This window comes from Siniperca chuatsi, linkage group LG5, assembly GCF_020085105.1.
Source record: "Siniperca chuatsi isolate FFG_IHB_CAS linkage group LG5, ASM2008510v1, whole genome shotgun sequence".
Lineage (NCBI taxonomy): Eukaryota > Metazoa > Chordata > Actinopteri > Centrarchiformes > Sinipercidae > Siniperca > Siniperca chuatsi.
The window spans coordinates 17443527-17458861 of record NC_058046.1 but is presented as its reverse complement, the minus strand read 5'-3'; the positions used below and the strand labels follow the sequence as shown (position 1 = coordinate 17458861).

At 38.9% G+C, this 15335-nt stretch overlaps 1 protein-coding gene across 2 annotated transcripts; it reads left to right on the top strand.

The window, feature by feature from the left end:
- Positions 1-2827: 2827 nt before the first annotated feature.
- Positions 2828-11560, top strand: unc45b (unc-45 myosin chaperone B). 2 transcript variants are annotated; one of them, XM_044197135.1, is made up of 20 exons: positions 2828-2982; positions 3721-3882; positions 3994-4030; positions 4175-4350; positions 4656-4745; positions 4859-5026; positions 5244-5409; positions 5604-5774; positions 5885-6056; positions 6191-6491; positions 6756-6850; positions 7147-7288; positions 7374-7514; positions 7645-7772; positions 8128-8194; positions 8364-8477; positions 8750-8865; positions 9001-9118; positions 9242-9397; positions 10883-11560. In XM_044197135.1, exons 2-20 carry the CDS (start codon positions 3721-3723, stop codon positions 11153-11155), a joined length of 2793 nt encoding a protein of 930 aa, XP_044053070.1. In that variant the 5' UTR covers positions 2828-2982; the 3' UTR covers positions 11156-11560. The 2 variants fall into 2 exon arrangements, with proteins under 2 accessions (XP_044053070.1, XP_044053069.1); XM_044197134.1 differs by lacking the exon at positions 2828-2982 and adding an exon at positions 3110-3255.
- The last annotated feature ends 3775 nt before the right edge of the window (positions 11561-15335 follow it).

The window sequence follows — 15335 nt, the reverse complement described above, 5'->3', positions numbered from 1 at the left end:
AATGCAATAATATAATATATCTTAACATAACACTACTGTTGTTCCAATACCAATTCTGCTGCAACGAGTAATGATGATAATACTTCTACTTGAGTACATTTTTAATGCAGGGCTTTTACTTGTAAAAGAGTGTGTTTGCATTGTGGGATTGCTACATTTACTTATATTATTATTACATAATAATATGAATAGTTATTCCACCATTGTGGCACACTAATCCCACTTTAGTAGTGTACAATTGTCACTCTTACTGTAGTGGATAGATTATGCCCCCTGGTGGCACAGAGGCTCTAAAAATCCACATAGGATACAGCCCAAGCTCCAAGAACCACTCCTTCCCCCCTCCAATACACATTCAAGGGACAGACTTGGTGCAACCATTTTGCCTGCTGTCCAAATAATTGAAGGTGTTCTTTATAGTATTCCATTGACAGATAGTGCACAAGCTTATTATCATATTAACATTTGTCTGTGTGTCTATGTTTGTGTGACATCATTATAATCACACATGACAAATGAAATCATTGACAAAATATGAAAAACATTTTTTTTTATTTTGCATCAACATAACACACAAAAACTAGGAATAGTGTCATTTACTCCTGTGATGATAATTGGGTAGCAAAGAAAATGTTCCAAATTCTCTGTACTTTCCCAAATTGTCTCCTCTCCACTCCATGGCTCCTCACTTCCTGGTGAGAGAGGAGTGGTAGTGGGGAGACAGAGTGAAAAAAAAACCCTTCTGGATATAGCCCAAATTATTCCACTGAGGATGTATGCACATCATATTTGAATAAAGTTAAATTAAATATCACCCAGATAGATTATCTCAAGACATCCACTGACTGGCAATTAGCAATTTTCTGATACAGTAAAATATCAAAACACACAGTAGGCAAAGCAGAGGCTAACTGAAACCAAGTGGGCAAATGCACTTTCAGGTGCAAAGGTTTTTTTGTACCGTTGACCTGGAGATGGCTGCAGACAGACATGTACTACCTCACTGACACTTGGTGTTGCCTGCCACTTTGTTTCACCTGCCAGGAATGAGCTTCACCAGGAGGGTGTAATGCATGTGAGACTCAGAAATGTAATAGGTAGTGGCCTCTCTGGAAAACTCATGTTCTCTTTCAAGCCAACCACTAACCACACAAAGTCTGTGAAGCCAGAAAGCACCCACAGTTATGAAAAAATAACACACATCCTCAATCCTCTTCCAACCTTATTACTGGTTAATTATATTAAATATATTCTATAGTTTATATGGCATTCATTTCACCACATGTTGTGGACATTTGACATTTTTTGATTATTTCGTAGTCCCAGAGCTGTCATGTGCCATTTGGACTATTAAACTATGTAATTACAGTAATACAGTGACCTTTGGCTTCCTCTTTTCTAAGGCAGCTGTTCATTTTTATAATTTGTATGTGACATCTATGTATTTATACACATCACATACAAAACTATTTAAGAGCTTTAATCTACCATATATAGAATATTTAACATGTATAAAATGTGTATGAAATAAAACTGGCCACAGGCATGTAAGACAAAATACCAAACATTGTATGTTCAATTAATTTTCATAATTTTTTTGTGTTATCATGGAAGGAACCCTTTATACCTTTATAAATTTCCAATGACACGTATCTGTTACTGTCTTGGAACACACAAGCTGCTTTGTTTTTTAAAGTGGCACAGTTACAGGAATAACAACAAATATGTCCTCAGCTAACCATGTGTTTTTGGCTCATATTGTACATTTTTCAAAACATAACATGAGAAATAATGGCATTTAGCCAACAGAGTAGCCAGCACAACAAACAATTAAATCATTGTCAGATCATAAATATTTTTGCTTATTTGTTCACACTCATTCATGTAAGAAGATGGCTGAGCATTCAAAAACAAAAAAAGCAAACAAGCATATTTTGCCCCGTAGTGTGGGTTGATGATTCTAACCATGAGTCAAGGCAGAAAATTGTTGATGTCAATAAGACAGTGAAGAAATAGCCATAATCATGAGAATTTTAAAATATTGCAAGCGAAGAACAACGTGTTTCTGTTCAATGTGAAACCTGTGTCTGCATGTGGCAATAAACAAAACAATACATTTAATCCGTTATCTTGTCCCTATGACCTGACATCACCCAATCAATGCCTGTATATGTATTCATTAATGTCCACATGCTTATTCATAGTCACAATCACTGTGGGTCTGCAATCCCTGCAAGCACTGGGCAGAGGACAGGCAAACACCCTGAGCAGTTCATCACACTATCAGTTTGTTCTCTTGTATTATATCATATTCACACACACAAACACACACACATTTTTACTTGTATACTAATGAGGACCCTTCTAGATATAATGCATTCTCTCACCCCTGACTCTTACCCGTCACAACAAAATGCCTAATCCCAACTCATGGGGCTCAAGATCATTTTCTTTCGAGAAGCTACCAGGTACCTCTGTGGTCCAGCTGTCAGCCCCCCCGCCACCAGCTGTCTCCAAATACACACACTCTTTTAAACCCCCCTTCCACCACTTTGGCATCAGGCATTTGCTGGTGAGTTCTCAGCTGTCTGTGCCCTAAATAGACCTTATCAGGAGCAGACCATCTTTGAGGGGGTCACTCTCACAGAATGTATTGAATGGAAAATAACTGTTTTATTTATAAAGCCTTGAATAATTCAAAAACCCTGGAAGGACAACTGATGCAACACAAGTAATCATGGTTTATAATGACCTTTGGTACAAAGTTGTTCTTTGGGGTTTTAGTGTTCTTAGAGTGAACCCCTATGTGTAATGGATGGTCCACCTTGGCTCTGTCCCACCTCACTGAGATCCACTATAAATATAAATTGAGGTGTTGGTGGGGGAAGGTTACATAAGAAAGAAAAAGTTTGTAACAAGCACTACGAACTGGAGGGCCAGACCATCTACGCAGAGCAAGACACACAACTCACAATCCTAAAGGTACTGTACAGTTGTTTTTTCATTTGAGTGACATTCAGGTATGTAGAGGGTACTTAGGATAAGGACACAAAGGGGGATAGACCATGCCTATCAGGGGAACACGAGGAAATGGTGTCATTTGGGAAAGTGGCATTTGTAAGCAAGGCTCTGACTGGGGTACGAGACCATGCCCAAATAAGGCCTGAGGGGAGGCCATTTAAAGTTAGAGATAGCATGTGCATGGCCATTTGCTACAGGAGACCCAGGTCAGCAGGACACTGATTAGCAACAATGGTGAGAAAAAAAAAATTCTAATGCTACAGTAGTTTTAAATAATATCAGACAGATTATAATGACTATTCTCCAGGGTAAATGTGAAATAAGGGTCTGTACTGGGTTTGATATGCTTCTATACTTCTAATACTCTGTACATTTGAAATGACAAAAAAATGTTAAACTGTTCAGCAGATATTTATTTTTAATCTTTAGCTTATTTGAAATATTTGTTTGTATCCAGAAATCTCTTTATGTGATTGGAATGTGTGGCTTGGTATGAAGGTTTGGTGGCTTTATTACACTCATTAAAATACTACATTTACATTTGATGATGAATTTAACTGTGCTTTTGATGGTGAGCTGATACTATCAGACATAAGATGTGATTGAACACAAGTGTTGACTTTCAGGTTGAATTTTACATGAAAAAGTTATGTGATCTGTAGATTTTATGTCATAACTGATATTCCCTTTTTCTACCAGATGGGAGACCCGATCCAGTTAAAAGACGAGGGAAACAAACTCTTCCAGGCAGGAGATGTCGACAAAGCCATTGAGTGCTACACTAAAGCCATCAAGGTGTGCAAGGACAAAAAAGTGCTTGCTGTCATTCACAGGAACAGATCTGCATGCTACCTAAAAAAGGTGAGCAGTTTGGTCAAGCAGGACAAAATTAAACACATACCAAATGTATTATATTTGCAATTCCTTTGGCAAATTTAGACTTTTATATAGATGTCTCTATTTTTCTTACAGGAAAACTATGCCCATGCAGCATCTGATGCATCTAAAGGTAGAGTAATAAATACTGAAGCTTTACCAACACCAAATACAGAATCTAACCAAACAATAGCAGCAAGGACACCAAAAACAATAAAAACATAAACTTAAACAAAAGGCCACAAGCTCATTATGACTCTTTCTTCTTCTTATATAGCAATTGATATTGATGCAGCAGATATTAAAGCCTTGTACCGGCGTTGCCAAGCTCTGGAGAAGCTAGGAAAACTGGACATGGCTTTCAAGGATGTGCAGAGATGTGCCACCCTTGAACCAAAGAACAAGACATTCCTGGAGACTCTCCGCAGGCTGGGAGCAGATATCCAGGCCAAGGTCAGCATTAAACAGAACAATACACTCACACACAGAAGTTCATGCAGGACAGTGCAAGACTACACAAATCACTTAACATAAATGCATTCAGCAGCACTAACCTAACACTGTTACATGTATTCAACAGTAATCGTTTGGCTGAAACTATGATTAGACCATACTCTTTACAATATTATATACAGAGACCCAACAAATCCCACCATGAACAATTGACAGATAGACTTATACTGAACCACAAACAAAATGCATGTACATGATTGGGACATGTCAGCATCAGGAAATGTCTTCATTTTGATTCTCCACAGCTCAAGACAACATTCTCCACTGATTCGAGGGTACAGAACATGTTTGATATTCTCCTTGATGATGAAATGGAAAAGGAGAAGAGGGAAAAAGTGGGTATTTTATGTAGTGTGATGCAAAAACACTTTCCTGTATTTATTTTTTGTTATGACGTGGATGCACATAGTTGTGGTTTCACTTCTGCAACTTATCCGTTTATGCCTAGGCTGCCAACAACCTGATTGTGCTGTCCAGAGAGGATGCTGGAGCAGAGAGAATCTTCCAGAATAACGGAGTGCCTCTGCTGCTCAACATGATAGAGACAGGCAAAGCAGAGATGATTCTGGCTGCTGTTCGTACTTTGTCAGGGATGTGCACAGGACACAAAGCTCGGGTGAGCATACTCAGAAAATGAGGCAAGATATATGCAAAGTGAAAATCCAATAGTTCACGTCAAAGACAACAATGTCAACTGTGTTGCCATTTCCAAACACAACACACTTTAAAAGTAAAACCTCTACCTATATGATGCCGTTAGACATAAGTTTCATATTATTTGCATTTCATTTTTCTCACAAAATGTACTTTTTCTTTTCACTACCCCTAAACAGACCATGGCCATTGTTCATATGGTGGGCGTTGATAAGATGTGTAGCATCATGGCTATTGACAATGAGGAGATCGCACTGGCAACCTGCAACCTCTTCCAGTGCATCAACGATTCCCTCACTGGTGAAGATAAAAGGGAATACGGGAAAGAAGAAGCCTTGGTTTTGGGTGAGACAGAATCATCATCTGTATCTGTAACAAAAAGTAGATTTTATTATGGACATTCATTCAGTGCTTAATTTTTTCTTCACCAAACCCTATAGAATCACAGAAATGGCTATAGCTATGCTGCTGTTGGTATTTTTTTCATAGCACTAACTTACTGAGACATACAATCTCTTTTATAATCTGTCCCTCTGCAGATGCATCTAAAGACCTGAAAACCATTCTTCTCTCTCTGCTGGAGATGGTTGCTAGTAAGAAGGTGTCTGGCCATGGCAGAGATCAGGCGCTGAACCTCCTGTGCAAGAATGTACCTCGCAAAGACAAGAAAGATCAAGACAACTCCAAGTCCCTCTTCACTATTGACCACGGTGGGCCTGACAGCTGCATCTAGTCACTTATTTGGTTTTCAATCTTTTGCTGCATCCCAGACTCCCTGACCCGAGGTATCTATAAATGCATATATGTGTTTGTTCTCCAGGTCTGAAGAAGATCCTCAAGGTGTGTGGTCAGGTTGCCGAACTGCCAGACCAGCTGCCCTTGACAGACAACACACAGCTGATTGCCAGTGTGCTCCTCAACAAGATCTATGATGACCTCAAGTGTGACCCAGAGAGAAACAACTTCAGGGATATTTGTGATGAATATATCAAGTATGTCTATAAAATACAGATTATCCATTTACCTGTGTTGTGGCCAAGACTTTCTAAATGGAGACCTAGACAACATAACCTATGTAATCTCTTATGCTTTTTTCTTTCCCTTGTCCTCCCTTCCTTTTCCACAGATCCAAAATCGACCCCAATGACATGGACAAGACCATTCATGCTATCAACACCATCTCAGGGCTGCTTCAGGGTCCCTTTGATGTTGGTAACGCCCTGGTTGGACGGCAAGGCATAATGGAGATGATGGTTGCACTATGTGGCTCTGAACGTGAGGTGGACCAGATGGTTGCTGTGGAGGCGCTGATCCATTCCTCCTCGAAGATGAGCCGTGCCAGCTTCATCATCACCAACGGTGTGTCACTGCTCAAGGACATCTACAAGAAGACCAAGAACGAGAGGATTAAGATACGTTCGCTGGTGGTGAGTGTGCCTAGGAAAGAATGGAATAGAGTAAGACTTTATTATTCAAACACAGGTCAAAAATGAGTTTTGGCCACAGCCCATGCACAATAAAAATAACAATACAACACATTATGAAAACATCACAGTTAGATATATGAACAATAAAAGTCCTGTTATTCACTTTGATACATAGAATATAAAGAAGTTAAATTAGACTACACAACTTTTACATTTTGCCTGTGTGTGTGTATGCATATACATACTCATGTCCATGTCCTCTAGGGTCTCTGTAAACTGGGTTCAGCTGGAGGTGATGATTACAGTTTAAGGCAGTTTGCTGAGGGATCCACAGAGAAGCTAGCCAAGCAGTGCAGAAAGTGAGTACTCACACACAGACTGTTAAAGTGACTGTGTTAGAATCTAGCAGGTTATTATCCATAATAATAGATGGTAGTATGTGGAAAATCTGTGAAAAACAGATACTAGTATCAATATTTTTTTAAATATGCTAAACACCTAATTAGTTATCTAATTTTGATGCAAAAAGTTGTACAGATATAATTCCTTACAATAGGTATACAGTACCAGAATGTCATTGTACCTTGCAATCCTACCACTTCACATCATCAGTAAATACACTTACTGTTAAATGTTTCCTTTTTTGCTCTTCTAGGTGGCTCTGTAATCCCCAGATTGATACCAAAACAAGGAAGTGGGCTATCGAGGGTCTTGCTTATCTGACTAATGATGCTGATGTGAAAGATGACTTTGTTGAGGATGAGCCTGCCATGAAAGCCATGTTTGAACTGGCCAAAGTATGAAAATAAAAGACAGAAAGAAACATACAGTAGGTCTGAATCGACATTAGAAATAACCTCTCTCCTTTCTCTGTGTTTTTAGTGTAAGGATAAGACAGTCTTGTATGCAGTAGCTTGCACCCTGGTTAACTGCACCAACTGCTATGATAAGAAGGAAATCATACCTGAGCTGGTTCAATTAGCTAAGTTCTCAAAACAACACGTGCCTGAGCAACACCCCAAGGTAAAAGAAGGAAAAGAAACTGAATTATTCTCTCAGACAGCAGACCACAATACATACATTGACGTAGGTAGAGCAGGAAATGTTACACAAATGCCTGCATATACACACTTTGTATACTTTCTTTTCTCAGGACAAGAAGGACTTTATTGAGAAGAGAGTGAAAAGGCTGCTGAAGGCTGGAGTCACGTCAGCTCTTGCTGTCATGGTCAAAGCAGACAACTCCATCCTGACCGACCAGACCAAGGAGATGCTGTCAAGGTGGGAGATGAAGCATCTCAGAGCAAAGTAGTAATGAGAAAATTTGATGTTTCATCAAACATGTCATATAACTGACTGAAATCCCCCCAAAACACCTGACTCATTCATGTCATGTCATGAATTATATCATGACACCAGCTCGGTTACAGCTTAGCTGATGCCAACAAATGGCTTTTTATTTTCAGTCATTCCTTACAGACAATGGCTTTTATTTCTAAATGTTCAATCACAGAGAGGAAGGAATGCAAGCTAAACACTAATGAGTGCATCCAATTTCTTGTCCATGCCTCCTTAAATTGCAACATTGCTTAGAAATATATGATTGTTGAATCTATTTTCAATTTTTTATCTTCAGGGTTTTCTTGGCATTATCACAGGATCCCAGAGATCGTGGTACTATTGTAGCCCAAGGTGGGGGAAAGGTGAGTGATAGGTTTGGAAATCAATGTACAAATGAATCTACAACACTTCATGAAGTCACAATTAAATGAACATAAACACTTCTCCAGAAAACTAGACAAACTGGACAAACTGGCTGTGGCAAAACATCCTCACTGATGTTCACTACTGTTTTTCTGGCTCTGCCCTCAGGCTTTGATACCACTTGCTCTTGAAGGGACAGATGCTGGGAAGGTGAAGGCCGGCCACGCCCTTGCCAAGATTGCATCTGTTTCCAGTCCAGAAATTGCCTTCCCTGGTGAGAGGGTAAGGCATGCAACAGTAGTTGCTTTGTTTATTTCTATGGCCATCCCCTTTGATATGATTGTGAGGGAAGGGGAATGGAAATGTTCTTCCTAATCTCAGTTTTACGTTTCACTTTTTTCACTTTTGATATTGCCTTCCTTTACCTATTTTTCTTTGTTTCTCCATATGCTGGGAGTTATTGGCCAATTTATTTAGTGCGGGATTAGAGAGGGAGGGAGGGAGGGATTAGAGGGATTTTTAAAATGCTTTTCTCTGTCTTGCTTGGTTGACAGGTGTATGAGGTGGTGCGGCCTTTAGTTAACCTCCTTAACACAGACAGAGATGGAATGGAGAACTATGAAGCTCTGAGAAGCCTCACCAACTTGGCTGGTTACAGTGAGAAACTAAGGTAACATTTTTCACCATCACATGGTGTTATGGTCACTGTGGTGCTTAATAGCTCATTTCCTACAAGTGACTTCACTGCAGCTTTCAGGTTTTGCCTTAGTGTTGTTTTTCACCTTAACCTCCATCTGTTTTGTAGAGTGAAGATTGTGAAGGAGAAAGCTCTGCCAGAAATTGAGAACTACATGTTTGAAGAGAATGACCAGATCAGACAGGCTGCCACTGAATGCATGTGCAACCTTGTTACATGTAAAGAGGTGAGAACAGACAAGCAGCTAAAAACCTCACATAACAAAGAATGACGCATAGTGAACGTGTGCAAACCGAGTCTAAGCAAAGTTTTCCAACAGGTGTGAAAATTTCAACTCTGTATGTTTTAGGTCCAAGATCGTTACCTGGAAGATGGCAATGATAAATTGAAGCTGCTGGTGCTGCTATGTGGCGAGGATGACGACAATCTTCAGATAGCTGCAGCTGGAGCTCTGGCCATGCTCACTGCTGCTCAGAAGAAGCTCTGCACCAAACTGACCCTGGTGGTATGTATAACAGTGTTCAGTAGTGTTTTTACTGTAAAATATGAATGACCAGAGTCTGTTTTGAAAGCATGTGTGCCCCACTATGAAATATGCCTAGAACTCCCCTGGTTAGCTTTCCCTAACGAACTGATAACTTCCACAACCTGGTAGATGCCACAGGAGCAAATAACACATAAAACAACATGGCTCTGTGTAAAACACCTACAAGCCTTTGTAACTACACTGCAGCTTACTGCATTTGCTGTTTCCATATCTCTAAATGAACTTTGAATATTACATACTCACTAGCAAGGACCACACCATCAACAGATGCATTTAAATGATTTTTTAACGAAAATGAAAGATTATGAGCGAAACTTGAACTCTTGTCTGTTGCTGAGTTGTGGGGAAGCTTCGGTGCAGAATCTGCCGTAGCACCCAGGCCCGACGGAGAATCGGAAGGAGGAGAAAAATAGGAGAAGGAAAGGGGTGGGAGGGAGGGAGGTGCACAGAACACGAGAGCAAAAGAGGAGGAGATGGGTTAGGTGGGTATTTATGGAAATGCCTGCTCCTGGAACTCTGCTTAATAGCACAAGAGTCAGCACAAGAGTCAAGGTCCAGGTTGAATCTGACTTTGAATTTGATGTCATAGGGAAAAACTAAGTTATCGATGCATTATCTATGTTTGTGGCAAGAGATGCATTATGCAGACAAAATGCACCTTGGTGTGTCACATGTCACTCTTTGTGCCACTGAATGCATTTCACATTTTAGTTAATTAATTTGGAATCATAAGAGAGTTCATTTGGGATAACTGTGAGATTACAAAATCATTATGGTATTAATCTGTAAATCTGTAATACTTCAAATTGTTACATTACCATCACAGCTGTGACTTAAGGGTACTGCAATGATTTAGTTATTGCACTTCCACAAAGTTGTGGGAGGGGACACATGAGAGACACATAAAAAATGGTAAAAATGGAAGAAGCAGAGGTTGAGATATCCTGACTTTGAGTCCCTGTTGGTCAACCTCTAAAAACAATGAATCCTACACTTTCCATAATACTATCTAATAATAATAATAATAATAATAATAATAATAATAATAATAATAATAGCATACTTTCATTACCTGCCTGATAAATTCCTGTGTCTTTCAAACTCCAAGTTCCCAGTTTGTAATGTAGGCTCTCTGTTATAAATTTGCCATCTTGAAGCCCAAGCTGAGATACAGCTGATGACATCAGTATTACATTCATCAGGGGATTTTCTCACACATGACAAAGCTTCTCCAGAGCCATTGAAGACATTTTTCAGAGACACTCCCTGTGACTGTAAACTGATGGTCATGTGTAAAATCGGAGGATATCCCATTTAAAATGAAAATAAAAATATGCTGAGTTATACACACACTAACTTACTCAACCCCAGCATGTGGCATTTTTAACTCATCATTCACACTCTTTACCAGTCAGTGACTGAGTGACTGCTCTCTCCCAACAGACCACCCAGTGGCTAGAGATCCTGCAGAGGTTGTGTCTCCATACCAACCCTAAGATACAGCACCGGGGCCTTGTGATTGTCTACAACATGCTCAACTCAGACGACAGTGAGCTGACCAAGAAGCTGATTGAGAGTGAGATGCTGGAAATCCTCTCAGTGATTGGCAAGGCGGAGGACAATCCCAAGAGGCAGGAGGCCATCGATGCATCACGCATGTGCCTGGTCAAAGCTATGGATCTTGGTCTCATCAAACCCTTCACCAGCCCTTCTTAAAACGCTGGCAACAAGAAAAACAACAGCAATGGACATTATTCTTATGTCCTCTGTTAAATACAGACTTTTTTTCCAAATGATTTTTAGCATTTATCAAAGATATTATATGATACATCAACGTGGCTCCAAATCTCTATAGATAATCTCACAATATAAATCTGTTTTTTTTTTTACAGAGGCTGTTTGGGACTAGGGGAGTAGAATAAGCAAATAAGCACATAATGTATGGGGGATTTCCCACCATGAAGCATCATGAAATGTTATTTCTATTTATGATGAACTGTGAATGAATGTTTAAAGACTGATCAGTTTACCTGTGTTGTTTATACTGGATTCCACTGTTTGGAATTTGTTTGGTTAGATGACAAAATGAATGGGAAGCCAAAATATACCTTTTAAATAACACCTAAGTGCTTTAGTGTCAATTTGGAACTCATACATGCATCTATCCATCCATCCATCCATCTATCTATCTATCTATCTATCTATCTATCTATCTATCTATCTATCTATCTATCTATCTATCTATCTATCTATCTATCTATCTATCTATCTATCTATCTATCTATCTATCTATCTATCTATCTGTCTGTCTGTCTGTCTGTCTGTCTGTCTGTCTGTCTGTCTGTCTATCTATCTATCTATCTATCTATCTATCTATCTATCTATCTATCTATCTATCTATCTAATCAGTGTTCAGTGCACATGCCTACATTTAGGCCTCTTCTATGATCTTAGGTTAGGTTTTATGCATCAAGGCTGGAGTTCTGTGAAGATGATGCACATTTTGCATGTGAAAACAGTTTACTCCTTACAGTGTTGAATTATATATTCCTTTTAAAAATATTTTTATGCTGTTGCTAGTGATTATATTCATATATATTTCTCTTTGTTAGGAAAAGCTTCCATAAACTGAAATATGACTATATTCAATATGACTATATAAATCAAGCCACTTCCTTCCTTTTCAAATGTCACAAGCTGTGACAGGAAAACTAAATGCAAAACATACAGAGATTGAAACAAACTAAAACTAGGTAAACTAAGTAAAGTAATACATTAATTAAACCCTAACAATAGAAAACTCTTACTGAAATAGGGCCACTAATATTTTTGACTTACACACACTTACTTCCATAACTCGATTTGCCCTTTGATAACATTTTGTTAAACTCAAGTTTGCACCCAAATGTCTTAGACCAACCAACTGTAAATTTCATTGACATTTGATGGTGATAAAAAGACAACTCTCTGGAAAACCATTTCATTTCTTATGCACACATTATTTTAGCCAACTTTGAGTGGAGAGGGTTGTAACTCAAAAGCCAATGCAACATCTGTCCCTTCCAGGGCAAGTGGTATCACTAAAATTGTGTCATTTCATGCCATAACAGTTCTACGTGAAAAGTAAAGTAACATTGTTTTATTAAAGTAAAATGATCATTACCAGCCTCCTACTCTCTCTTTCTTTCTCTCTCTCTCTCACACACACAGTCTGCAAGGAGGTTGTAGGTGTCCTGCCAAGTGAATATCAGCTCTGTCAAGACAAAAATACAAACTAAATTAGAGGCTCTCTGATGGTTGACTTTGAACACAACAGGAAGTGAATACTTTCTCAACTTTCCAAGAAAAGCATCTAGCTGCTTTCTCTATAGCTTACTGGAACACCAACACTTCTGCCACATTTCCTGTCTGCGACACATAATCTGCATCTTTACCCATCACAGTGTTTCTTTAATTCTGTACCTTGGCCATTCTCTGTAAAGCCAGAACTTGAATGAAACGGTTCCATAAAGCATTTGCTATCACCATTAATACCATTCATATTACTATTTTCACATTTGTTAAACTTGGATTAGACCTTAATTTCTTGTACCAAATGTAAACTGCAGATGTTTGGTGTTAAAAAGGCGACTCTCTGGGAAATCGTTTCATATCTTATGCACATTATTTTAGCCAACTGCTCAGCATGGAGAGGTTTGTAACTCAAAAATGCCTGCTGGGATCTCAGGTGTTGCCTTAAAATTGCCACATGCCATGATTCATATAGAACTGTTATGTTTTAGGTTTTACAGTTTTTCTCCATTGGTTTGGCTCATTTCTTGAAACAGAAATTACATTCTCAAAACTATATGGACAAACCTCTAAACCACTTGGCAATTGTTCACAACAGAATTGAATTTTTCATTCATTTTACAAATTGCAAATGTCTAAGTACATGTCTCAATGTCTCAGTACATCTTTGCGAATGATTAAGTACAGGTAGCCTACATTTAGCACAATTTCCAAGTGAATAGATCTTGTTGATCTAAACTGATTGTTGATTCTCAGTCTAATGATTGTTTGCTCCAAAACGTGTCAGCGTCATTTCATTGTATAAGTCATCACATGCACAATAGTTTGTTCAATTGTCAAAATTACTCAAGAACATAATACCATGAATACAATATATGAATCCTTGGAACATTTGATAAATTATTACAGCAATTGACAGTCAGGTGAAACTAGAACTTGACTAATGAAGGAGGAGTTTCACACATCTCAGATGACCAATCAAACAGTATGTTTAGTTACCTGACAGGTGCTGTCCATGACTGTGAATGCTGCCAAACATGTATGTAAAGAGCTTGACCATGCAGGACCAGTACAGTTTCTGAACATGGAGGCACCTGGCCAAGTAAATGAACAAGGGCAGCTACCTGCTCGAGGAAGAGGAAGAGGAAGAGGAAGGAGAAGAGGAGGAGGAGGAGGAGTAAGGGTGCGTGGTGGTGGAATAGGGGGAAGAGGCAGCGGAGGATGAAGATACCATGCTGTCCCGGATGAAATTTGGGCCACAATTGTAGACCATGTCATCAACCATGGCCTCACAATGGCGGAGGCAGGTCGTCGAGTGCAGCCTAATGTGCCTCACTCTACAGTCTCCTCCATCATCCAAACCTTTCGCAGGGAAAACTGGTATGTTGTCAGTCAATGATGAAATTATATGTTGTATAGGACAGGACACTGTGCATAGACCAATAAATATATTTATTTAAACACATTTACCTATTCCTATTATGATACTAAAAATTACTAGAAAAACATTGGAGAAAATAAACTATGGAAGGGAGAATATACGCTGTGATGTGGATGAGAATCTGTGGCCAGACGGACAGCAGCGTGTGGATGGCCAGGAGGGTGAGGACAGCGACCAGTAAAGAACCTTTCTTTACAGCACTGTAGGCTGCATATAATTTTTATTGTTTTTTGTTTGTGTGTTTATATTACAGTATATTATGCTGTATACATTTTCTTTTTACTTTTTTCTTTTTTCTTGTGTGAATAAAAATGGTTACAATTTCCTTGGCAGTATGGATGCAATGTGTGATGTCAAACCTTGGAGGCTACTCTTACCCTAAAATCATATGTCTTTTTTTCAGTTTTATTTACACCATTGTATTCTGTTAGCTAGACAAAAAAACAGTACAGTAACCATTGTGCCATAGTGACAAAACATCTAAACATTTTGACTTGCAGTGCTTACACAGTGCCAAAGGGACGAAGCCTTTTGGGGGCACTGACTGTTTAAATGAGAAGGAAATTTAGTTTTGACACATGAGTAAAATGTTTTAGGAGAGGTATGAGCTTTTGCAGGTAAACCATGGTGTTGTGCCGAACCATCCACATTATTTTGACAAAAGCACCAAGACTGTTAAGAATGTCCGGTCTGTTTTGAGAAATGAGCCAAAGCAATTGAGAAGGATCTTTGCCATTTCTGTGGCACTGACTCTTTATATGGAAAAGGAATTTAGTTTTGAACCATGAGTGAACAGTTTTGGTAGAGATATGAGCTTTTCCAAGTGAGCTATAGCGTTGTGCTAAACTGTAAGACTGTTTTGCCAAATTATCTTAGAGTTTTGAGAATGTAACTTCTGTTTCAAAAAATGAGCCAAACCAATGGAGAAAAACTGTAACTTAGAATTGCTTTGCTGGAAATTGAACTTAATTAATAATAATAAAATATATATTTTTTAATAGCGTTAGACCCATGGCAATGATGATCATTACCTGCTAGCCGCATGCACTTACAGGTAGCTTCTGACAACGAGACGCTCGTGACTGTCGATTACTTGTCATTATTTACCTTCAAGTGAAATGACTCATATAATCACGCGAAGGACTAAGAAAGAAAACTCAACCA

Excerpts from the sequence above, each read along its gene's own strand:
- unc45b (XM_044197134.1), top strand. Across the intron at positions 3,883-3,993 it reads CTGCATGCTACCTAAAAAAG|GAAAACTATGCCCATGCAGC; the intron begins GTGAGCAGTTTG and ends TTTTTCTTACAG. Across the intron at positions 6,851-7,146 it reads CTAGCCAAGCAGTGCAGAAA|GTGGCTCTGTAATCCCCAGA; the intron begins GTGAGTACTCAC and ends TTGCTCTTCTAG.